We start from the raw sequence: 27,229 nt of genomic DNA, 5'->3' as shown, positions 1-27,229 counted from the left end.
ATAGAATTAAATAGAGTTGTGCTTTGTATGACATATCGTTGAATTATTTTATATTCTACAAACATAGTTATTTTTTGAAAATAGAAAATATAATGAATATAATAGTATAACTATGCATTTATGATTTTATATTTGCATATTTTACTATATATTTTTTATGTTAAACAAAAAGACTGGTTATTATTATTGATGTCTTTTTAATAATATCCTAAAAGTTATTATCATTTATTAAGTGTAGTATAAATGTTGTGTTTAAATATATATAAGTAAATATTAAATTTTTCTGTTTTACATATTGTAATGATATGGTTGATAAAAATCATTTTTATTACTAAAATTATTCATACTAGTTATTATATAATTCTTAAACAATAAAATGTTCGATTACTTATTATTACTTATTATCATTATACTCACATTATTTATATAACATGTAACATATAATAATAATACTCATAGCTAAACCATATTTATTTAATATTATACAAAAATAAAATCTTATTTCAATCATTTTGATTTGAGAACGTGTATAACCATCCCAACAAACACACATTGTGCCATCCTGTGCATCCAATAAAATCTGCAAAAAAACCATTTTTTTATATTTGTTTTGTATAGGAAATTAAATAATGCAATTATTTTTTAATCAAAAGAGAAATTCGTCATTACTTTTGTAATTTGCTCAAAGCTTGGGGAATTGTTGATGGTGGGTCTTTGAGTACAAAGTTCCGTATGCCGAACACATAATCTTTGACATAAGTATCCCACACCACTTGTCTAATGTCAACGGGGAATGTACGTCTATCAGCGGAAGATGTGATGTCTTTGTCAAGTTCCTGGATATTTTTGCTAATGAAGTCCCATTGGTGCAACGCGAAAAACTCTCCGGTTCGAGCGGCCATTTTGAAGCGACGATATATTTTCATCATTCTGTGAAAAATTAATGATGTTTGTTTTAAGTATTAAAACATTTATGTTAGATCACTCCAAACTTTTTTAATCCGTTTGAGTGTTTAAAAAATGTCAAAGTTATACTATATTTATATTATTATAAAAAATTAACTTACAGGTATTACTATTTTTTTTAATTTTTTTTTTTTATTTAAATTGTATTTTGTAAGAGCTTAGTAACTTAAGAGGTTAATAGCAAATACCATTTTACTTGAAGTGCAATTATTATTGTACATGTGGCTTTAAGTTTAAAATATTACTCATTTAATCAAGTATTCAATTAAAAACTATAATTTTTTTTTTATATCAGGGCTTGAAATCGATTTCAAAATCAATTTCAAATATCAATAAAAATCGTTAAAAATCTTTTAAAAAATCAAAATCGTTAATAGTTGATAATGATTTTCAAAATTTATATTGAAATTGAAAAAGTTAAAATCGATATTTTATATCAATATCAAAATCATTTTAATAATTAAAACGATTTAAATCAAATTAATTTAAAATTCAACAGCCAACGGTTCCATTTATATTGTCAATTCGTAGACATTGCCATATTTGTTAATAATATTGATTATACATAATAATAAATAACTAGTAGGTACTTATTTTGTTTTCTTAGAATATTTATGATAAGGAATCAGCGTTTGATGAGCGATTGTTGTTTTTATACACACGATTTAGTCCGTATAATATAGTATACATAGATATTTTGTAGTGTATTATTATGGATAACATATTCATTTATAATACTTCATTGGCTGTCACCCGTGAGTTATACTTTTAACCAATAATATACAATCAAATAACCTAAAATAGTTTTATTTTGCAGTTTTGCTAGGCGTCGTCATATTTGTCCCACTTATAATTTAAAACATTGTTCTCATATTTAGTTAAATTATGTTTGAATCTATGAATAAAAAACTTTATTTTACATTTTAATCATTTCACATAGATGTATCCCTAGTTTACTTCATTTTAGCTTCACTTTCATCGTTATTATGTTTTTTCATTTTTGAGACACTTTAATAATAATTGTAGTTTGTACGAAATGTTAAACATAGGTTATAATAAAATGGATTTAAATATATAGGTATTACCTACATCAGTAGCTTGTCCCTACAGCCTACAACGCTATTATGCTAATAATGTACTAAAATTTAAGAAATTATAAGTCATGGATAACATTCTGCTGTGAAACCGAAATCGAAAAAAAATAAATACCGATTTCTGAAACCGAAATTGAAAAAAAATGAATATCGATGTTTGAAATCAAAAACGGAAATGCAAAAAATAAATATCAATATTTGAAACCAAAATCGAAATTTTTTATTTCGATTTCAAGCCCTGTTTTATATTAAAATAATTTTTGTTTTATATGTTCTACAACTACTTAACTAGGTATATCTTTAATTGTATTCTTGGTTACATTATTATCTCAGCATTACTTAAGTTATAACGATAAATAATTTATATTATTTATTTATACCAATGAATAAATCATTATTATTTTTATTATTAACTTGAAAAAAGTATCTAATCTAGGTATATAATATATTATAATAAGAAAATTGTATAAAAGTTGAATATATGTTTATACTTAAGTTAATACTCCAACTCAATATATTAAAAAAATATTTACAATTTATAGTAAATAATCCATTAAAATTATAATATTTTATCAAATATTTCAAATTTCCTTACTGATATAAAACTATTTAACTATTTATTAAACTTAAATATTTATTTTAATAATTTAAATATAAAAATAAAATGAACAATATACAAATATCTATTTTAAGAAAAAAAAAAAATAACAATAAATATGTACAAATATACAAATTAGGGGTCTCTATTACAGGTATATGTAAGAACAAGAACATACGAATTTTTATGGAAATGTATTAAAGTTTGTGTAATTAAAATATACGTGTACATTATCCGGTGCCCGTGCATTAAAACTCCATGCACTTTCTTCGGACAGCCTAGGGGCACGTAATCCTTTGTAATGTCGTTTAAGGGAAATCAATACTTACTCGTAATACTATAATATTATTAATTATACGAATATTAGCATATAATATATTTAAAAATGATTATGAAATAATAATGAGAATTGTATATTGAACTTAAATTAATTAACATTTTGATTAAATTTTGATCAAAAATTAAATTTCACCGTCATATAAAAAAACAAAACGCTTTTTTCAAAAAATATGACAAAACCAAAATAATTATACATTAGTTTTGAATATTTTCAAATTACATTTTTCATTAATATTATTAATATTATAAATAACAGAATAATGTTGTATACTCGAATGCAAGCCTGGGCATTAATGAGTTAATAAGTTAAAAGTTAAGTTAAGTTAACTTATTTCATTACTGGTAAATTAACTTAACTTATTAACTTAACTCATTTCCTTACGGATTAACTTGAAATTAACGTATTGTTATTTTTATTTATACAAGTTAAGTTAATTTTAATATTCAAGACAATAAAAAATATTTTTGTAAAATACCATATTTGATAACAAGTTTATGAAATTTAGAAAAAATATAAAAATAAATATTTTGAAGAATTCTTAATTAAAAGCATAATATTTATCACGATATTAACTAATATTAGGGGTCCCACCGGTCATGAAAAAAGTAGTTAACCGTCTTAAGACTATTGAGTAAAAATAACCATTCCACCCATAAATTACATTACCATTGTCATGAAAAGTGGCCGTAAATCTATATTAAAAAAATAAGTACATATTATCATTGACTTAATAATTCTAAAAATAAAATAAGATTGATATTATTAAATACTATTGAATAAAAGAAGAAATTCATTAGCTGATCGACATTTTGAGAATACTCTTTTATTGAGATACAAAAGGTATTTTGATTAACCTATTGTATTGTTTTATTTGCTTAGATTTTAATAAAGTTAAATAATATTATATATTTATTTTAATGTTTTATATTTGCTGTTAACAATTATTGCCTGTATAATTTTATAGTTACATTTTCAAAATGATTTTTCACAATTTTTGTTACCTATCGCTGCATTTACGATATTAAATTATTATGATAATGTGGTTATCATCGCGATTTATTATTTATGGTTTATTACTCGTTAAAGTTACTCAAAGGCCGACGATTCGTTAGGTAAAACTTTATGTATAAACTTAGATTTTGATTGCCATGTCACAATGAGTGCACCTATAACTATAAATGGCAATCTTTGGACGATAACAAAATATACAATACTAAACTCGAAAAAATTTAACGTTATATAATATAGGTACATAAGAATTACACGACGATATTATAAATTCTTAAAAATATATATTTATAAAAACTTCTGGACCTTATGGACACGTATAGGTAATTATAATACACGAGGGAATGCATTTTTCATATATCTACATGTAACTAAATACACGTGTATATGAGTGTTAAAACATTGTATTATTTAAGGAACGGACTACGTATACACGTACTGAACCGAGAGCACTTATACAAATGCATTAAATGTACTATTCATTTTTAGTTCATAGAAAATAATGTGTTGGTAATAGATTTTATATAACAGCTAATTGTGTGTTTTGGTATTTTTTAGCATCAAAGTTACACTATTCACTTGAAATGTATTACATTTTAATATCAATGATAAAATTATACGCATTTTTCAAGTACTTTCCTACACTAATAATTTGCATTAATAGTAAATTACATTAACATTTCTTAGCTACTTTGCGAGGCACTTCAGGTTTATTTTTATATCAAGTATTTTCAGGAGGGGGCGGGTCTCGGGTCTCGACCTCCTCCTCCAGAAGAAAAAAAAACGTTGAAAAGCCATTAATGATTGATACAAAGGTACCATAGAGAAAAAGAACATTGATTTGTGACATGTGGTTGTAAACAACTCTTCGTTTGTATTTATAATAATAATATAATAATTAATTCGTACCTTATGCGTATTTTTTATAATATTATAATATCACTTACTTTTTAGCAAAAATTGAAAACCCCACAGCAAAAATGTAAAAATTTGCCATTGGTTGTAGGTCGAGATGTCCGGTTAGATTTTAAGTAGATATTATGTTTTCGCGAATTATATAATATTCTGTTTTATTTGTTGTTCGTTTATTATTGTTTTTTTTTTTTTTTTTTTTAATGATAGATTTTGCGTTAAAACACGAAATACGTACATGGGTTTTGAGCCGGTCAGCCGGAAGACGATGTCCAGCACGAAAGCGGGTACGAAATGGAACAGGATCTCGCACAACCTGTGCACCATGCGGTTGGTCCGGAACGAGAACCCCGGGTACCATTGCAAGTATTTGGATGGGGCGGTCAACGAGTGGTATTGGCACAGGTTGCCCAGCTCTTCCCAGCGCAGCGGGTTCAACGCGCCCGACGTGCAATTGTACACTCTCACGGCGTTTTGCCTGAAATGCGAAAAACGCGTTGTCAATCGATTCCGGTGAGAGATAATGTTTGACGTATAATTAATCGGTATTTGAACGTCAAATATCAAGTATTAAATGGTTTTCGTCTACGCCGATACCGAAATACTGAAGCTTATTATTCATTTTATCAAATCAGATTGGTGTACTCCGTTAATTATCTACAGAAATGTAAGTACCTGCCTAAGAAAATCTCCTCAACAAAATTATTTTTAAGTGCTCGTAGAAAACAAATATTTTGAGTTCTTACGGTGTTTACCATCGTTGATAAATTTTTTCTTACATAAAAAGATTTTTTCCTGTTTCCGTGTTGTATGATCAATCATTTAGAGTAATTAAGCTCGACGTTTTTTTTTTCTTCTAAAGTTGTATTACTAAATTATTTAAAATCTGAAATCGTCAATCGAGTTCTAAATAATAAAATATAATTTTTCTTTTTTGTATTTTAATCATACAACTATAAGTGCTCATCATATTTGGTATATATATATATATATCTAAATTTAAAAATTGCTCATCTTGAATTTTTATAATATAATCGATTTTTTAGAATACAAAAGTTTTAGAAACCTTTTTCTTCTTTAATTTACTCATAAAGTTCGTACATGCATTATGGTTAAAATTATTTACATCTTGAAAAAAATTGAAAAATTAATGTAAAACACTTATAACTATTACATTTAACTTAAAATTTAAATGTTTAAAATACAGATTTTCCATTAAATTTGACATTCTAGAAAATGTGTACCGAAATCAATTTGATAATTTTGTCTATTGATTTAGATAATGAAAATCAACGCCTTGTTTTTGACGTATGATTTTTCCTCACCTGTACGTAGCCGTGTGCCAGGCCGATGTTATCAATGTGTTCACCAAGATGTCCACCGGTACGATGTCCACCCGGAGCTTCTGATCGCAAACTATGCTTCTGATCGTTCCTCGTCCGATTTCCATCATGATGCCCGTGATGCCACTCACATTGTCCACCCATCCTTCGAACGGTTCTCTCCAAGCAGCGGTCACTTTAAACACGACATGTATTTTGATTACTGATAATAATTAATCGGGAATATATAAGTTTGACGTTGGAAATATACGTGAAATAATAGGAGAAAATTTAAAAATGATAATTAACACACATAATATAATATTAAGTTCTCGGTGGATCAGCCAGTGCCGATTATGTTTTTCGTAGTATGCTAATCTCCAATATTATATGAACTATGGGTTTGATCGATATTGCAATTAAATATAGGTAACTACACATACTATTGGTCGTTCGTCAAAGCGCATTTTTATACTATCATCTGAAAGAGTATCACGTTATGAATATTTCATTGCCCGGATGTTTTTTCGATATTTTTTATTATTTTTGGTATCGATCTGTGTTGGTTATGGCTTATTTCCCGAAAAATGTGCTTGTCCAGCAATTAATACAAAATCAGATCGCATATTTACCTATACTGGGCCTGACGATGGCCGCGGGTATGTCGTCCACTTGTTCCGCGACCACCCACTCGGCCATGGCTTTAGTCATGGTGTACGTGTTCGGGTGATTGCCCTGCATACGGCGGCCCAAGTCGCGCAGATCGTCCTCCGACATCTTCTGGCAGCAGTTGATCACGAACGCAGGATCGTTGGGCGGCTTGTACACGCTCTCCTGGATCGTCATCTTGTCCGCGTTTGAGTACGCCGTCGACACGTGGATCATGGCCTGTGCGGGGGAGTGGGAGAACAATATCGATAATTATGCGGTTTTCGAAACGAGCGACCAAAGGAATGATGGGCGAGTTGACGGGATTAAAAAAATCCCAGACGGTGGTGCGCGTCCCGCAAGTGAATATCCCAAAACTTATTCTAACAGTGTTGATGAACACATCTTAGATCAGTATTTCCCAGTCTTTATACTAATATAAAAGTCCTTTATATTGAGTAGATGACACTCCAAAAAATCAAAAAACCTATTATACTTTAAAATATCAAACGTGCCGTGCTACGTAAATTATTTAAGAGTGTTTAAGAGATAGTGGTGCTAAGCTTTTGTGCTTTTGTGTATTTTTAAAGTCAACAACCTATGTGCTCTAGATAAGTACAAAGAAAATCAGATTTTATAAAGTTTTTAATTACCTATTTAATTAATTTAAATATTAAAATATCGAAAATACTAGATAGTAAAATCACTAGTAATTGGTAATAAGTAGTAATAGTAATAATTATTATTAGAATATTAAGGTTCTCTATTATATTTAATAATTAAAATGGAAAATGTTTAGTGCCTATAACCATAAAAAGATAAACTTGCCTTTGCTTGTCCAAATAAAATGATATGAGGTGGTACTACGGGAGGGGTGAGGTAGGTGGCTGCCCCCCCTGCGAGTTCTTACTCTCCCTATACATTTCAAATATTGGTTGGTAACCCCTCATTTTACATGCTTATTTAGAGTCTGTATGGTTGTAAGTAATAATATTATTATCTACAACCGTGGGAACCATTCATGTAAATATGCTGGTAAGATTTTTTGCGTCAACATTTTCAATATTATTATAATTTATTTTTATCATTTACAAATCATGAACCAATATTATTACTTTATTATTATCTGTATCACAAATGTTTTGCATGATTTTATACTTTGATTTGAAGTGTGTATTTTATTTAGTATTCTTGAGTTTTTTGGATAATACTAATTATAATAAAAATTATGAACACAAACCAAAGTAAAAAAATAAAAACTTTATATGACTTTTTCATTCAACAACCATCATAGGCGGCTCTACGGGGTGTCCTGGGTGTGCCTTGGCACATCCTAATGTGAATAATGCGAATAAAAAAATTTAATAATTACAATTGCGAATATATGTGCGTACACATTAATTAAATTTTAGTTTTTGTAAGTAATATTGCAAGTGTTCAGAATAAGTCTGAAATAATAATTACATGTATATTTTATCAATCGTTATTTTACTTTATTAACGAAGTCTTTATTTTTAGAATTTAAATCATAACACGGTCTACACATCCTTTACATTTTGAAAAAATGACAGGGCACACTCAAATGTATCACTATGGGTCCGCCTATGAGAACCATCACAGGTAAATTGTGGTAAGTTATTATTTTAAAATTTTATAAGATAAAATAATATAAATGTAGGTATTTGTAAGTGTATTATTCATTTTATAAAATAATCTTATTTGAAATATGTTAAAATAGTTATCAATAAAATACTTTTTTTTATAGTATTGCTAGTCTAAAGATTTAGACGAAATAGTGTTAATATTTTACTTAAGTATTTCCTGCCCCCCCCCCCTTGCCAAGAAGGTCTAGTACCGCCTATGCCTATGACTGCTTAATTTTATGTCAAACGTTTGTCCAATGTGTATTCATATGATTTATTGCAAGGCACACGTTATAATCGTAATCGAAAACATGAACAACGTTCAAAAAATTGTATAGTTATAAAGAAAACGGTTTCTACCGAAGAATTTTTGGTCGATTAGTTTTCATTTTAATGATATTTTCATCTTATAACTGAAGCTTGAGCTTTTGGAGCGCGTAACAAAAAAGACAATTTCCTAAAACGACCATAGGTGCAGGAATCAAATTTTTGAACATCACAACGTAATGATTGACGCTACCGTGCATGAACTATAGGGATGGGAGTGATGCAAATTATCACATTAGCATGTTGTAAACTACTTAAATGGACTTTTCTAGCAACAACTGAAGTGTGCAATTAAACAATATTTGACCTCTTCAATTTATTCATTTAATAAATAATAATAAATATTTATTATATTAACGTTTATTTTAACTTGTGTTGAATGGATTTATTAAAATTAAAAAATTGGTACTTAATTAGGAGAAACTGAACCAAAAAAATTGTATATTTGGGGGGGGGGGGGGGAATATGTTTCCGACTACGCCATTGGAAAGAACAACGCTCTCATTATTTTTTACTTAACTAATTATATTTATTTTATATTTAATATTTACTTTGTAAGATAATATTGGCATACTGGTAATGGATTTTTTTTTATATATATATATTACAAACAAGCTAACCCGTGACTATCGAAAAGTTTTTAATTTTTTGAGCTAAAACTCTAAAAGGCTCATAGTCATACTTAATAAGTAATTTACCAATCTGCGACAGCAAAAAGGTTAGAGAAACACTGAAATGTACACACATATACAATTATCAGTGGCGAATGTCGACTCTGATATATGGGCATGCTCATTCATTATAATATTTTATAGTTATATTCGATTTATACACAAGTTTGTATTAATTTATTAATAATATTTTAATTTAATATACATGCAATATCACTTACTTAAATAATATTTAACTAACTAAACAATATTAAAAATTGGAACAATAAAACAAAACGAAGAAAAATTGACATATACTAGTACGCGTAAATTTGACAAATTAGGACATTGATGAAGCGCAACAGAATGAACATGCCCTGAGTAATGAATACCGCAGCTGCTAGTAGAGGTGGTCTCGGAACAAATGTTATTTTAAAGCGGTAACAAGCGTCGTATAACTTGCGCACTCATTTATCGTATGGTCTATCATTAAATTTCACAAATTATAATAGAATTAAATTGTAATACGTTATGTTCTCTTAAAATACGTAATATATTATTGATTACAAAACAATTTTTGTATTTTGATTAATAACGTTTTTATTCCTAATCATGCGGCGCATGCTTAGCATGCCTGAAGAATTATCCACTGACAATTTTATATTTGCTTATAGAAAATAAATAATTACTGAATTAACGTATAAAATTGAAATCAAGCCTAAAACCTGTTCCACGGTGTATTTTTTTATTAGAAAAAAAAAAAAAGAAAGAAAATCGAGATAATTAATGAGTAGTTTCAGAGAACGTACGTGGCGAAAATTCCATTTTTATATTTATAGAAGTATTATATACACATATACATTGTATGCAATAAATTTCGCGCAATTTCTCGACCGAGGCTTACCTTCAGATTTTTCATCGTACGACAAAGGTCGACTACACGCTGCGTGCCCAACGTGTTGAGCGTGACGGCGGTGCGCAGGGTCTCGTTGAACTTGACGGTGGCCGCCGAATGGAAGACGATCGTCACCTCGGAGCTAAGCTTCCGCCGGTCTTCGGCGCTCAAGCCCAGATCGGGATCGGACACATCGCCACTGATGCACACCACTTTGGCGAACGTTTTTTCCGAATCCACTTCCGACCGGATGCGATCGAACACCTGCGCAAAAAAATGGTTTCGTTCTCAATACCGTCCTCCGCCGCGGGATACAATCGACGATTACAATTACATTATTCCTTTTATTTTTTTTTTTGTAATCTAATCGACCGTCAGAGCATTATTGAAATCAAAATAACGTTTCGTCCGGGCATCCACTCGCACCGGATCTCCTAGGGAAGATTATTACAAACGCGTATTGCATCGCGGTGTTCTTGTCGTGCCATTATCTCGTCCGTCCGAACACAAACGTGCGCAGCGACGAATCATAAACACCACGCGCGGCCAATGCTATCGAAATACATTTGCGCTTGAAATTGAGTATTATATGGCCAAAACGGCGGTAACAACTGTGTTTGACTATTTTCAGCTGCCGGCTGCATATTAGCATTCTGGGGTCGGTCTCGGCACCGGTTATCATTTTAGCTTTCTCATTGGTCGTTTGATTTTGCCACGCTTTTTAAAAACTGTTGTCTGGTTTTATGTGTTATTTGATATTATCACATTGCAATGCATATTTACTATTTATTTTTTTTTTTTTATAATGTGTGAATACAATTAATCTTTAAAAGGGTTTTTACTTTTTGTAGGTAGCTTTTTAAGTAAAAATATTATAAGTCGAAAAGTTTCTTAAAATGTTTAAATTAATGGAATTTAATGATAGTTCATTTCATTCTAATATGTTTTTCACACACCAGCTTGTAATAGTATTTTTACCATGAATACTAATCCAGTTACAAATATCTTGTTCGGAAAACATATTAGAATGAAATGAATTATTATCAAATTCCATTAATTTAAACATTTTAAGATGCTTTTTGACTTATAATATTTTATTTAAAAAGCTACCTAAAAAAATTCAAAAGTAAAAACCCTTTTAAAGATTATTTATATTTATATTTTATAATAGTATCATAAATAATAAATAGGCATTGAAATTCGATAATATTAAATAACACATAATACTAGATAACAAGGTTATAGGTAACAGTTTTCAAAAAGCGCGGCCAAACCATACGACCAATCAGAAAGCTAAAATGATAACCGGTGCCGAGACCGACCCCAGAATGCTAATATGCCTTCCGGCTATACGCGGCGGGTTATAAAATGTATACGCAATTGAAAACGCAGCTTGTTGTCATTTCAATACTGAAATTACAGGGGTCGACCGGAAGAGCGAAGACTCCGGCGAATAGCAATAACACTATTTACTATTATACTCCAAGTTTTCCCTAAACTTCGGACGACCGTATTGAGATGAAGAGGTAGAACCCTTTTCCTCCTGAGTTCCTGGTTTACAAATATTCCCGGCATATTTATATTTATATTTTCGGTATTTAAACAATGCATCGGTTGATGCATTGTTTAAATACGCTAATGTCACATAACGTCGTTGGCCGCTCGATGCGTACGATTTCAATCAAAAACACGTTATATTGTCGCGAGTTCGCACTGTACAACTATGTATTTTCGTTTATATTTTTAAACCCCTCGACGCAGCCGTAGTGTACCGAAAATAAATTTTTCACTTAGTATTTCAATAGAAATATAATAATATACAATACGTAGGGCCGTCAAGTATTTGGAAATTGATACCGATTTAAATTATTTTACGCAACATCATATGTTATTTTTACTCTAGAATTTAACTCGATGAAATATTTTGAATATTTATTTATTTTAATAACACCCTCAAAAGGTAATGTAGCACAGATAGCTGCTCATAATTTTTCACTTTTTTATTTTTCAGTCATTTTTTTTTTATATTTCTTTAAATTATATTCCACGTATTCAAATTATTATTTACAACGTAATGACACAGTTTTTTTTTTTTTTTTATCAAATAGTAATTTTAATTTAATTGCATTTTTAACAATACAATTTTACATGAATATTTTCAATGTATTGTTTTTTTTTTGTATTTACCTTGTAAGTTATAATTGAAGACCATTAATTAAGATACACAAATTTGACATGCGTAAAAATTTAAAAATACTCTTAATAAATAACACTAAATACGTTTTGTTAATTGGTTGCCTCCACTTGATGACATTTCTAGCAATGCCCTTGAGAAAGTATTAATATGTACTATTTTTTATCATCGTACACAAATGCTAATGGCTATATTTCCTGATTTTACTTCGGATCAAGTTTTTTATCATCGTTCAATACAAAACCTTTTCATTGTCAGAACATGAATTGAAATAATATTGAAGTATACGTACGAGAATATTATCATGGTTAAAAATATTTAATTTTGAAGAAATTTAACATTTAAAATACTTGTATAAAATAATTTAACAGAAAACCGATAAGTTGAATTCGAGAGGACGTGATACTCGCACACATTAGCGGGCTCAGTGAGGCCACTGGGGGCAAGTGCGATAAAATATATTTAGGACTAAATAATAGATAATAAAAATAAATATTGACAGTTGTAGTACAATGTTGTCACATTATTTTTTTGGGGAGATCTAAGGTCTCCCTCTAAGATACCATAACTACATACGCCTATGATTTTGTAAACACTATATTATATTATTATTATTATTGTTACAAAGAGTCAGTGAAGCCTTCTTCAACGTCGACACTCTGTTGGTGCGTCAGACGGAAATTAATCTATATGGTGTAAAATGTCCATTGCATGTGTCGTGTATAGCAATAAATATACTTATTGACGAATCCTGGTTAGTAATGGTGAGGGATGAGGGTGAATATCGATTAATTTAAGATTTAATAAGATTAAATAAAATAAAATAAACTATAATAATATTACGTCGAGATTAAAAGTGAGTCATAGATATTTCTGTTATAGAATACTTGAACACACGAAATTAATTAAACCGTTTTCAACGTTGTTCATCGTGGCACTAACGTTTATAGAAGTTTGTTCACACGATAACAAAAACAATGTATCAAATCCAATTACACATAATTCGACTCTTAATTTTATTACATTTGTGCTATAATGTCGAAAAGTTTTTATATCGTCTACGTCAAGATCGGACTAACGTCAAAAATCTCAGTCTGGTCAAAAGGTCTGGTCATACTAAAATTGGTTGGTTCTACTCTTTACTTCTTCATTTTTGTATTTTATTAAGATAACAATTAAAAATAATTAAAAAAAAAAACAAAAACATATTATAATAATAAAAATTACAGACATTTTTTTTATTTTTCATATAGGTACACTTTAAATAATATATATAAACTCCTCATACTATTTGACAAAATCTTACACCGGCTATCAACCTGAACAACCTCATTTAGTCGCCTCCTACGACCAACCGAAGAACCATAGAAGTATTTTAATCTCCTTCCACAGGGGAAATAGTAATCTTTTTTAATTTTAAAATATGAACATTAGCGCCCAAACTAGCCGGAAACCTAGCTCGCGATCGCGAAGTTCCGGTCCGGATCAGTCCGACCCCGGTCTTCGCAGAGCTATCAAGGGATGTGCACGTGCATACGGTATTGACACGTTTAGTTCAACAGATCACTCGACTTCGAATCGACCACATATTTTAGAAGTAGATGAAATAAAAATACATCGCGACATTCTTGTGGTTGTCGATGATAACTTTTACTATTCATAAATTATCCGCAGTCTCGCTTCGATTGAATTTTTTTAGAAACTATTCTGTACATAATATAAATATAAATATGCATATATACTAACTGAGTAACTCGGCTTCGATCGTATGTATTTTTTTTTCATATTTAAAATATTATTAAATAATAAAAACAAACAAAACTGTAGAGTTTGCGAATAATACCGATATTTATCGACTTTTCGTCCGGTCGCGATGGTTAGCTGAATTTCTTCGATGTTACATTACGAAAAGCGATCGATATCGAATTTAGATTATTGGTACAGTTGATGAGTGGTTATTTTTCGACGTATTGTGAAATATGGATCTAACGGTTGTCAAACGAAAGCATTTTTAACATCCCAATTGCCATGTCACAATTTCAATATCGTTGTTATTGAACAGTTCAGATAGTTGATAACTAGTGAAATATTTAATTATTCATGTTGAAAATTGAGATAATAATAATTGAAAACAAATAGCAATCAACCAGAACGTACAAATAAATTATAATGGAAACTTGAAACAGGAGGAAAAAACGTAATGAAAACACGGTGTTTAATAACTACAGAGCCGAACCGTTTGAAGTAAAAAAAAAAAATAAAAAAAAAAATATGTATACAGAACCTTTGATTAGTCGTAATTAATATCTGTAATATAGTTTTGTACAGACAGAAAAAAAAAAAAAAAAAAGGCAACTGATGCGTCCGAAACACATTTCTACGGCTCGTAAAATAATGTAAATTTCAACTCATTTGTTTTGCTTTCACACGTTCGCGTTGCATTAATTCGTCCGTGAATTGCTGTATACGAATCGCACTGTAAATCCGACTCGACCGTACTTCAAAAGCGTATATGTGTGATCTGTATGTGACACGCGTGCTGCGAAATAATATTTTGCTCGTGTTGAGTACGGTCATGGATGGATTGCGACTGTATCGGTACCCGAGTAGGAGCGTCCCCAGAAGGGGAATGGGGCAGTCGCCTTTTTTTTCTTCAAATTTTTGTTATTTATTATTTACATCGCACTTAGGAAATAAATATATAAGAATAATATACGCACGAAGTTCATCTCTCCCCCCCCCCTCAATTATAAAAAGGTCCAGAAAAACCACTGTACCCGAGGTGTATACAACGTAGAAGCGGGCGAACGGGAAATCGGGAAAATACTTATACGACTGTGCGCATGAATTTCACTTTCAAGAAAACACGCGATCGCGTCAAACTTTCTATATGCGCACAGCAGCACTCGGCCGACGAGCAACAATCAACAGTTATGTAATACGAATACAATAATGCGTTGCTTTGTTACAGTATCGATCGGTGCGACAGTACTAATCCGTTTTGGAGCCGATCGAATGATTACTATTTGCACCGCGGCACTGCATTATTGCGTTTGCTTCCGCGGTAAAAGATCGACAATAATCATCGGGTGTTAACCGGTTGTGTCGACTGAGTGGTTTTTGCGCACGCGTCTGCGTGTATTAGTGTTTCAGGGACATGCCCGTGGAAGGAAGTGTCACTTTCTCCGCACGGATTGTTAAATTTAATCGATTCGCCGAAACCTAAGAGAAATCCTTGTTATACATATATGTTCAAATATATGTTTATTGAAATAATGTCAAAATTTATATAAAACTGAGAATGTGACAATGTAGCCGTACGGCTTAACAACTATTGCCGACCATTATCTCAGCTAGAATAAAAATAAATAATCAAAATGTTATTCACGTTTGTACTTACACGTTGGTGTCAAGTACGTGTTTCGTGTTGAAAACTAATAAAAACCTAATTAAAAAGGTACTTTTAAATTCGACACAATTGACTAATGTATGGTATGATATTAGAGTATGTACCTACGTATTTCATTATATCTCGAGGATTCTTGAGCATTTTATTATTGGATAATCGAATTTAGTTTTTCCTTTTTAATAAAACACTACATTTTTAATTTTCAAAATAAATATAATTACATCGGTAAATATTCGAAAAAATTGCTATTTTTTTTTTTTTAAGACAATAGGTAATGCTATAGGGTTCCACCCTTATTATATACTAGTATAATACTTATAATAAGGATGTTAAATTTATTTCTAAAAAAAGTGTTTTTTGTCGTCTGTAAAAACAATAAATGAACTGTATTATCTTTATCGACGCGCAGAAGATATCGCACTGTACGTAGATCATCATGAGACATTCAACATAACAAATTCAAATGGTTTCGAAACATTTAAAGGATCGACCGCAATCGGTGCACAGTTACGATACTGTTATTCGATATTCCTGAAAATTATTTTTTCAAACTTTTTTTTTCTCCGTCCAACGAAATATTAAACGCGCGTGTAATTAGTGCAGTCTGATGTGAAAATATTTTCGTCTCGATTTTTGTTCACCAACGCGAATGCAACACAAAATCGATGGTATTATCCTACCAAATCCTAGGGCGTACGGTGCATCGTGATTTACGGTACGGATTACAGAGTATAGAGCATTTACCACCGTTGATTATTCTCATAGTCCTTATTGTCCTGGTTTTCCTCGTTGTCTTTATTCTTTTTTAAACCCCAATGCAAGTCGCACTCGAAATTTATCACCGTATTGTGCGTACACACCGCGGGCCCGTTGCGAAGCTCAAATCCGTGGTAGAACCTAGTATATATTTTAAGAATATCACTTTATCGTTAAATTTGAAGAAAAAAAAAACCGAAAAAACTTATACGACAACGGCGGTAGTGTTAATATAGTAATATTCGTTCTCGAATCCAGTGCGTTTTAGTACAGAATGTTTTTATTTACTATACGGATTTTTACACTGTTATTATAGTTCTACCCGGATTTCAACCCTGACACACGCAGCGCTTTTATAACAGGATTTTTAATAGCGTATATTTCACACAATTGCTGTATTGACTGTAAAAGGGGACGTTGCTGTACTCGTAGTATTCTAACGAATCCAATTATAATGACGTTACAACGAAAATCACTAGTCGTACACGTCAGGATCGTAATCGATATAACGCAGTTAGTATCTGGCTCGTACACGGAAAAATAACTCGTTGGATTAATTAGGTTTGTAAAGGCTACGATTACAATAATTATCAACGATTGTCAGCACACGACGATGAAAAATTCGATTTAGTTCCCTATTCAACTATTTAATATCTCTTTTTACAAATGCAATAGTACTGCACCGGTGCGGTTTTATCCTACTGAGAAAATAACTGAGGTTGACTCTTCGGTAGTGTACGAAAAAAATACTGATATCTGGGTACATGTTTTATTTTTATTGCATTATTTTGATACAACTGATAGTCCGGAACTATTGGGAAATATATAACCAATGTAGATACTTTCATTTATTTCTGGAAGTCGATTGCCTTTTCCTTTCTCGTTACGTTCGAAATTAAGCTTACTATACGGATTTCTAAATAGAACGCTCGAGGGTTGCGATGAAATCAAAAGTTTTGAATTTTTTTTGGACATTAAAAATACTTATAAAACATTATTACTACCTTAACATAATTCATTATATTCTCTTTAAAACTTTTGAAATATTTGTATTCATCTGTTAATCAATTGATAAAATGCTACTAATTTGTGTTACTAATGTTGTAATTATAACGTGTTACGCTTGTATTAATCATATACATATGTATAACTATATATATTAATATAACTGTTTAATTATTTTATTATATTTACGTTTATAAGGTTTCTACTCCGGTTCTAAATTTCATACAATGTTGTAAAATTAAAATATACCTACTATTGTACTCTTCTTGGCTACGGGATGATAAAACAAAATATTATCATTGTAGTAATAGTCTAAAAAAATTAGTATTTCATGAGCGAGTAAGAGATAATATTATACTGTATTTTTATGACTAATTGATCACTGAAATTTAACTAGCAATTTGCTAATAATTATCACAGATGTAGGTAATTAACGGAGCACGAATTCGTATGCACTAAAAGTATCAAAACATGTCATGTAATAGGTATGCAGTAAAAATCATTAAAATATGCAACAAATATGTAATAAAATTAATTTATATTTCAAAACTGTCAAAATATATCGTGTAATGTGTAGTAAAAAACCCATTAAAATATGCAAAAAATTGCAATAAAACTAAATTTATTGTATTAGATGGGGAAAAAAAATATAAATGTATTAAAAACGCATATAAAATAAATTAAAATTTTGAACTCGAAATGTACTTTTATTCTTGATTATTAAAATTAATCATTAAATGATAAGTATTCCAGTTTTTTTCGGTGAAACTTCGCCGTCTTTTAGTAAATGCTGGTACATTGAAAATGATCGTTCAACATCTACTGTAGTTATTAGTCCATATTAAAAAGAGCTTAAAATCAATGGGTCTTGATGGATTTAATCTAGTTGAACCTCTTCTCCCAATAATACTTGATTCATTTTACGTAATACTTTTAGACATTTGTTTTCGGAGAAGATATCATTTAAAATTGTGTTTTTAATGTTAGCCCTTTAGGTTCAGGAGTAACGTTTATTTTTTCTTCTAATTAATTTAGTAAAGAAAAACTTTCAGGCAGAAATACATTTCAAGTTTCTAGTTTTTTTCATTATTTTAATCATAACTGTATAGGTATCAAGAAAGCTACAGACAAAAGTGTAAGCGCAATGTGAATAATATTATTAACACCGAGTGTATTTTGTACGTAGTTGCGACGATATTAACGCAACACAATAATGCACTGGGTACCGTTTGTATCGAAACGATAACGGTGCAGTCGCGAACAATGTCGCAATCGGGCTACGTTCACGAGGACATGTGTGTCAGCCCGCCAAAAAACGCGCGTACGACTTTCCAGATAGAGGCGTGTCACAAATGTTCTAGTCCTGACGTTATGATGTCCTCCAAAGTATTAGAAAATTAAGAGACAAAAAAAAAAAAAAAATAGAAAAGAAATGTAAAGGAAATATTCGATTCGTCCAATTTTAAAAACAAGGCTTTCTTTTAGCCTTTATATCATGTTACGCCCAAAAATTAGAGATCTCGATGGCCCAAGACAGCTGAATCCAAATTTTGATCGATACTACCTGTTTTTCAATTAGTTTATTATGATGTGAACATAGCAAGCAACAGAGAAATGAAGAAAAATTACAGAAAAATACTTTAAAGCTCAAACAGATATACCTCAGTAAGTGTTGTATTATAAAAATATTAAATAAAAAAATCCACCACAGTTGTGGGTGAATGATGTAAAAAAAAATTGATTACGTAGATTACTTCAAAACGTTTTTCATATTTGTAGATTTATAGGTGCATTTATTTAGAAACTTAATTCTTTAAGAATATTGATTTTTCCTAGCACTAAAAACGTTTATTTTTCAATAAATCATTGTAAAAGTATGTAACTGATAAAATATCTAAAAGTCTAATAAACCATTATTGAATATTCTCGTAAAATTTAATTTGATTGTGAATAATAAAAATGTTTGTTAAAAAAGTATTATAAAAAAGTGTTCAGCGACACGATTTATTTTATTATTGATTATATTATATTTGTTTTAATAGTCCAAAAAATATATAAATAAAACTTTTATGTAAAGAAAAAAACAACAAAGTTTTTCTGATATTGTTGTCCAAAATGCTTAACTTTAATAGCCAATATATATTTTTTTTCTTAGTAACATTTACAATTTTTTTTGTGTGCTTGATAAGAAAGTGGGTCATAATAAAACCAATACCTCAAATGTATTGTTAAAAAAAAAAAAATTCTCAGAGATAGAAAAAAATATATAATGGTCTTATTAATTGTATACGATTGTTCATCGTTTCCCTAGAAAATTACGGGAAAAGTGAAATCCGATAATAGAAATAGATGAAGCTTGACAATTTTATATTTGTTATATTGTTTTCGTTCGATGATTTCGAAAACCATTGGACCGATTCCGACGGGATATTATGTATTCTATTGTTGCTATTTTCTTTTAATACTTGGAGTACCGAGTATACCTGCAGAGTTCGGAACCTAATGCATTTCCATAATGATAAACTCGTTATGTTCAATCGTAAATTATAATATAGCTTGCAAAATAAATGAAAAAAAAAAAAAAATTAAAATACGTAATATTGAAAATATTTCGATACTTTTATTACTGTTTGTATCGCACTTTGTCGAATAAAAAACACCGTACCTAAGTGTAAACTTTCTCGACGATTTGTAACGCGAACAGATCAGGTGCCAAATAACAATGCCGGTGAACCAAGTTCGGTGATCAATGAATAATAAAACTGAAATAGAGGACGAGTGATCGAAAAAAAATGTTACGGTGGGATCCAGTCGTACCATTTTAAAACAACACACATTTAATGGTAGTTATTTTCTTTACATCTATATCATAACATGCATTGTGTACCAGTGATCCGCGTAGTGCACCGTTCGTATACATTAAATAAAAAAATATTGTCTTTAATTATTACATAGTTTTGCTTGTTTCTCGAAAATCAAAAGACAACAGTGCGCATTTCCCCGTAACTCTTTCCTCCCAAACACACGTGATATTACAAAATGTCACGTCGGCTCTACCGGGTAAATTCCTCAGGCCAGTTTTCATTCGCCCAACTTATTTTATATTCAAAAATCACGCGCGACGCAAGAATAATATTATAACTTTCTGTTAATGTTGATTATCGTGTAATGTACGATTTGTCTTCATTCCAAGTCATAGTTTTCGTGCGACCGTGTTCGACCGGCCGGATGCGTAATTTCACTGTTAGAATCCGTCGCAGGAAAGCAGCGGCACGGTGAAGGGGTTTTTATGACGCCCAGGCGTCAAGGTGAAAATGTCATGGGTGGATGGGTGTGTTGTATTTAGATGTAAAGATTTTGGATGAATACACATATAGCGAATTTCAAAGTTTAAACATATCACTAACACGAAACAAGGAGTACACGATAGTCGATAAAAATATAACACGACAATAAAATCAACATTCTGTATTCTTAGTTGATTATAAAGGAAGGAAAAACCTCTTGGAGTTTGTTAATCCTAAATTTGAGTTGGTAAAATATAAATAGGTAAGTACAATCTTTAATAATTTTTGGTTTTCTTCTTTAGTTTATGTTTTTAAAAAAATCGTTAAAAAGGATGAAAAAGGATGGTGTGCTAGAGAAATAAGTGGGTGGTGGTAGGTACTGAAATATATATTGTGCATCATGATTTATAAATATTCGCAATTGCATGAAAGTGTTGGTTATTCGGTGTTTTCAAAGGTTTTCGGTTATGTCCTGGCCAACGTGTTCAAGTCGTACTCTCAGTGCCACAAAGTTTCTCAATTTCTTGCATTTCAGTTTTAGCGTGTGGTGGCATTTTATCTACGTTTTGATGTCCGGCGGCCGTAGTCTTCATGGTGAAGACCTCCGTTCGTTTGCGAATAGGCCGAAAAGCATATTATTTATTACATTATTACCGTGCGCAAATTATATACGTAGTGCCGAACCATTATTATTTATATGAAACACCTACGGTGTGTCGTCGTAGGTAAATTATTTAATTACATTTATTTATATTTATTATTGCATGTGTCAAAAGGCGCGTCCAGACGGAGCAGCTTTTGCCGCGCGGCAAATACACGGTGCGGAATTTATTTCCCGATTTGTTTTAAAGGTATAATAATAATAAAATATTATTCATAAATACTGTAGAGTTATGTCATTTTTAATGGGCAACGAAGTGCACGAGACCACCAAGTAATCTATATTTTTGAATCTTAAAAAACATGTTTCATTTTTGAAAAATCATTCTTTGTATTTTTAAAAACAGAGAATCTTCAGTATCGACATTTTGATGGAATAAAAATTGTGTCTTCCGGAGACTACTACAAAAATCAGTTCTACCTCAGTGAAAAAAGTTTGTTCTAATTACTTAAAAAATAATTTAAATATCTACTTAAAAAATAAGTGCTGATGCAGCGCGGCTTTCCTTTGGTGTAGACCGCCCCTACTAGGCCGATCGGAAATTATGCCGCGCGGCATCAAAAAAAGCCGCGGAAAATGTATTCATGTATTCACACTCACGCCGCGCGGCAAAAGCTGCTCCGTCTGGACGCGCCTAAACAGGCAACATATTTATTTTATATTATACAGTCCATCAATTATTATGATTCGTAAATTTTTTTTTCATGTAAATAATACAGTCCACCGATTATAATTATTATTTTTTACTCGTTCTTATTACAAAACCGGCGCACAAGATTGCTTCCTACTGTTGGTGGGAACTTGCTGCGACCGACACTTTCTATTACATCGTCGTTACAAGTCGTGTATTGTAATATTATTATAACCCGATTACCAGGGACCGGTATTACGTCAACAAGTGGTACATCGCAAAGCCGGATTACGGATAAAGCGACCGTCGACAGCCGGGTTGGAAAACCCTAAGTCACTAAATCGTGATCGACACGGCGTAATACGCAGTTTGACGGTAGGTACAGTATTTTTGTAAGACCAGCACTCGGATTTTGCGGCAACGCGAACAGCGTAATTGTTTTTACTTTATTCGTTTACCAAAATTATTGTTGTCGAGCCACTAACAACGCGGGAAATTGGAAAAGAAAAAAAAAATTCTGAACTATTATTTATCATGAATAATTGATACCGCGATATAAATTTCTCCTTGCCCGATATCGATAACCAACCAATGCGATTACGTGACTTACGAAGAACTAACCGGGAATATATATTACGTCATTACATAACCGTTTTTTGTGAACGTACTTCATCCAATAAAATATTATAGTACGGTTCTCGACGATGACTGCAGCGAAGAATAAAGTAATATAATCATCATTCATCGTGTATTGGGTTTCAGTTCCATTGTTGTAATTACGATAGTGTTGACAGGCGTTCGAGATGTTACGAATAAATGCACGAAGAAACAACGATTACCAAGCGGTTATGCAGTGGTTACGTATGGAGTGAACCAGGAAGCGGGGACGGGGAAATGCACTCTAAAATATTTGAATCTGATTGATGACCCACCCTGTGATTTTTTTTGTTTTGTATTACATTATTATGCGTTATGATTGTGTACGTATAGATAATTATCTTAAAAACCATTATACGCGTTCGTTTCGAACAAATCGAGAATGGATGCACTTTCTATGACTGGTCGGATGCAAGTCAATAATTTCGGTCTTAAGCGTTATCCTCGTATTGTGTACATCTAGTTCAGTTCTTTGTTGCTCGTGAGTGATTATCGATGCGACCAATATTATTATTCAATATATCATTAGAATTGTATTGCCTTTAATTAGTAAGCCGATTAAAGATTGATTTATTTAGTAAAGGTACGAATAAGTGTTCGTGGTAAGTTTTTGTTTTAATTTATAGTATTTTTGCCGAAACCAAACGTAATTTCTTTGCGAGCTAACTAAATCATTAAAAAAATCTTTGACATTAAACAAATTAATATTAAAATAAAAATTAATAATAATTATTATTATTATATTGATAATTAATAAAAATTAATTAATAATAATAACTAATTAATGTTATTATTATCATATTTTATGTAATATAAATCATCCTAAAATAAAAAAAAATATAATTTATTACCACAGTTATCTCATGGTATTAATACGTGATAATATCACGTATACTCGTATATCACGTATATTGTGCTTTAGATGACTCTAACATTTAATGGTCAATAGAAACTTGCTATCAAATGCAAAATGAGTTCTTGGGGACAAAATGAATCAAACTTTGTCATATAATGTAATTACCTCACATTATCGATATTTAAAATACAATTACCTCAATGCCTGATTACAATGTTGATACTTTGACTACAAATTATAACTAATATCTTATGAATTTATTATTTGTATGATGTGCCCACTTATATTTAACGTAAATATATATTTTTATATTATGTTGGTATGTGATCATATAACTGTATGAATATCTCAAAAGTCAAAACAGTTTTTAAGTTATAATCAGAATTTGATCATTTTATTAACGCTTTTTTTTTTCCCCCAAAAGTAGTCATCCTAGATCTTCACGCGAATTTCATATCAGTGAGACACAGTATTCTTAATGAAATAAAATATAAATAAATAAATACATACATTTGCGGGCCTAAAAAGATTTGATACTATTATAAGACGTATTTTCAGAACAAAGTAATGATTAATACCTATGTCGTTTAGACTTAAAAGTTGATAGTCGGCCAGCCTTTAAGATGTAGAAAGTTTAAGAAAAAAAAATATACACGGTTTTAGACGCGAATTTAACCGTTCTTATTTCTAGTACTTGATGTATGCATATAATACAGTGAAACCTACTTTAACGGACACCTCTGTATAGCGGACACCTCCAAATAACGGAATTTTTTTTCGGGAACGGGAATATTTTCTCTACATTTCTACAAGAAAACCTAAAAATATGGGACACTCTAAATAACCGACGTTTTTATGATAACTTTAATTTTTGAAATTTTTAATTTTTATAATAAATTAAAAAATAATTGTGGAAGTATAATGTATAATAATGTAAAGTATAATATATCTTTATCTCGCTGAAATATTATCGCATCGACGAAATATAGTGACCAATACGTTGTCGTATTAGTATTTAGTTGTGTTTGTGATGTCAATTTTTTTCATAAACGTTCATTTTTATATATATATATTTAATTAATATTATAAAAAAAAAAAAAAAAAATGTTTTAATTAATTTATAATTCTACTTGAATAAAATTGAAATTTCTTCCTCCGAAAAGTGGACGCCTCTGAATAGCGGACAAAACGTCAGCGACCGACAATGTCCGGTGTTTAGAGGTTTCATTGTTAAATAATAATCGTTATACCCGGTAACTGCGCGCGCGCGTTTGCTTACCGGATTTTCCAACAGCTCTTGGAACCTGAGCTGTATGTCCTTGCCTCGCTTCGGTCTGATCAACAGGAAAATGGTCTTCAGGCCCGGGCACGACCTGAGCAGTTTCTCGATCAGCGCTTTGCCCACGAACCCCGTGCCGCCAGTGACGAACACCGACTCGCCGTCGTAGAAGTTCACGATGCTGGTGCCGCCCGCGACGTCCGACGCGTTCCAGTCCTGGCAAGCGTAGTCGTTGTTGTTGCCGGCCATTGTGTGTCGTCTCGAGTGGTCGGTCGGTCGGTCGGTCGGTCGGTCGGTAGGTCGGTAGGTCGTCTGCGGGCGTATACAGTCGCTGCTGTCTAATGGACACCTTGGCTAACCGCGGTGGTGGTACGCGACCAAATGGCTTCGTTTGCCTTGCTGCTACTGCAGTGCAACAGGTATCCGCGTCAAACGCTTACTGTTACGCGATGATTCGACATGACGCACACTGCAACTGCAACAACGATTATCGAGTTTAATCTCAGCAAACGCATCAAAGACGAATAGTTAAACGTTTTACATGTTGACGCGTCTCATAATACTTATGACAACATATTGATGATCAATAGAACTTACAAATCAAATACTCCAGAATACACATTCACATCGTCCGTATATTGCGGATTTGTAAATATTATGATTATTTATTCACTATCAATATTTATATGCGTTACTTGTAGACGATCGTCGGAAGAAAAAAAAATCATATGATCGCAGAAAACATAACTCACGCGCTGCTGTCTAAAATATAGACCATAGCAAAATATGATCATGATAATAAGATAATGTCGAATCCAAAACGTAACCGAAAATAATTCACAACACCATTAATATATGTTATCTATTTTAGTATATGAACGAAAAAGTGGACATTGGACAGTACCGAAAAAAAAAAGAGTTAAACACACGTTCTATCATAAAAAGATAATTTTTTAATTAAATTTAGCCGAGTTTAAAGATCGATACGCACTATTCACGGTACTTGAATATTAACGTGTAACCCGGTAGCGATATATATGAAGAATAATGAATATGATTATTTGTTACTGATTTCTGCGTGCGCCAAACAACAAAATCGCGATGGTCGCTGTTCGAACGGAGTTGTTTGGGGACTTTCTCTGCGGTACACGGGATTCTCTTGCACACGGAAAACCTTGGATGAGAACTATGCTTAATATGATGAATACATAAATTAGTGCGGATTGCAGTCATTGGTAATATACATATTTATGTATGCAAGGCTACGTATGATCAACTTTGAAAAATTTTTTAATTTTTAAATCATAAGAAAAATTACATTTTACATTTTCTTATAGTCTGGCAATATTTTTAAGTATTATTAACTTAGCGAAATTCTCCATTCGTAACAGTTTTCAAAACTTGGTTTAAACTCTTAACATTCAGAAAACATGAATCGGAACAATTGAAATATTGCAGGAAGATTAATAGATTTATTTAGAAACATTTTCCCTGTTTAAATTGAAAACAATAAAATTACCGTTTTACATTTGTGAACCGACGTCTAATGCTGTTTATTCAAATACAAATGAGACAGATAAATTTATAAAACTGTACTGTTTTAGTTAAAATGTAACACAGTACATTATTTAAAGTTTTAAATAAATTTAAAAATTCCTTATATTTGTATTGTTATCTGATCCACAATGGTCTTTCAATTACCTTATATAAAAGTATAATAGTAATATAATTTTATACGTATATATAGAAAAAGCGTCTTATTGAATGGAAAAATAGCGATGTTGATAAGTCCCAGAAAAAGCGTAGCGAAATATCGCCTGTTCAGACGTGATGTCGTTGCTACATATAGGTACGCGTTTGATTGTATTATATTTTTCGTTTAATACTGAAAAAACTCTTTGAATTTTTTTTGCAACTCTTTGTGTAAAAAAATCAAATCAAAAAACAAACGACAACCGTTAATCGGTGATATTTCAGACAATATAAGACTATGTAGCACAATTCCAAAATAATTTATCGAATATAATACATCAAAACACGCATTGTTAACGACGCACAGAAAGAAAGTATGTTATAGATTACAGGACGGTT

General features: G+C 31.0%; 1 protein-coding gene across 1 annotated transcript; it reads right to left on the bottom strand.

The window, feature by feature from the left end:
- Positions 1-453: 453 nt before the first annotated feature.
- LOC112681333 (putative fatty acyl-CoA reductase CG5065) lies at positions 454-25,613 on the bottom strand. The gene is made up of 7 exons (XM_025551864.1): positions 25,139-25,613; positions 10,413-10,667; positions 6,873-7,128; positions 6,244-6,436; positions 5,157-5,396; positions 670-930; positions 454-580 (listed from the first exon to the last, which is right to left on the bottom strand). Exons 1-7 carry the CDS (start codon positions 25,385-25,387, stop codon positions 508-510), a joined length of 1,527 nt encoding a protein of 508 aa, XP_025407649.1. The 5' UTR covers positions 25,388-25,613; the 3' UTR covers positions 454-507.
- Positions 25,614-27,229: the final 1,616 nt, after the last annotated feature.

Source organism: Sipha flava, unplaced genomic scaffold (assembly GCF_003268045.1).
Source record: "Sipha flava isolate LNK unplaced genomic scaffold, YSA_version1 0_pilon_pilon, whole genome shotgun sequence".
Taxonomy (NCBI): domain Eukaryota; kingdom Metazoa; phylum Arthropoda; class Insecta; order Hemiptera; family Aphididae; genus Sipha; species Sipha flava.
This window is presented reverse-complemented; position numbering and strand designations above follow the sequence as displayed.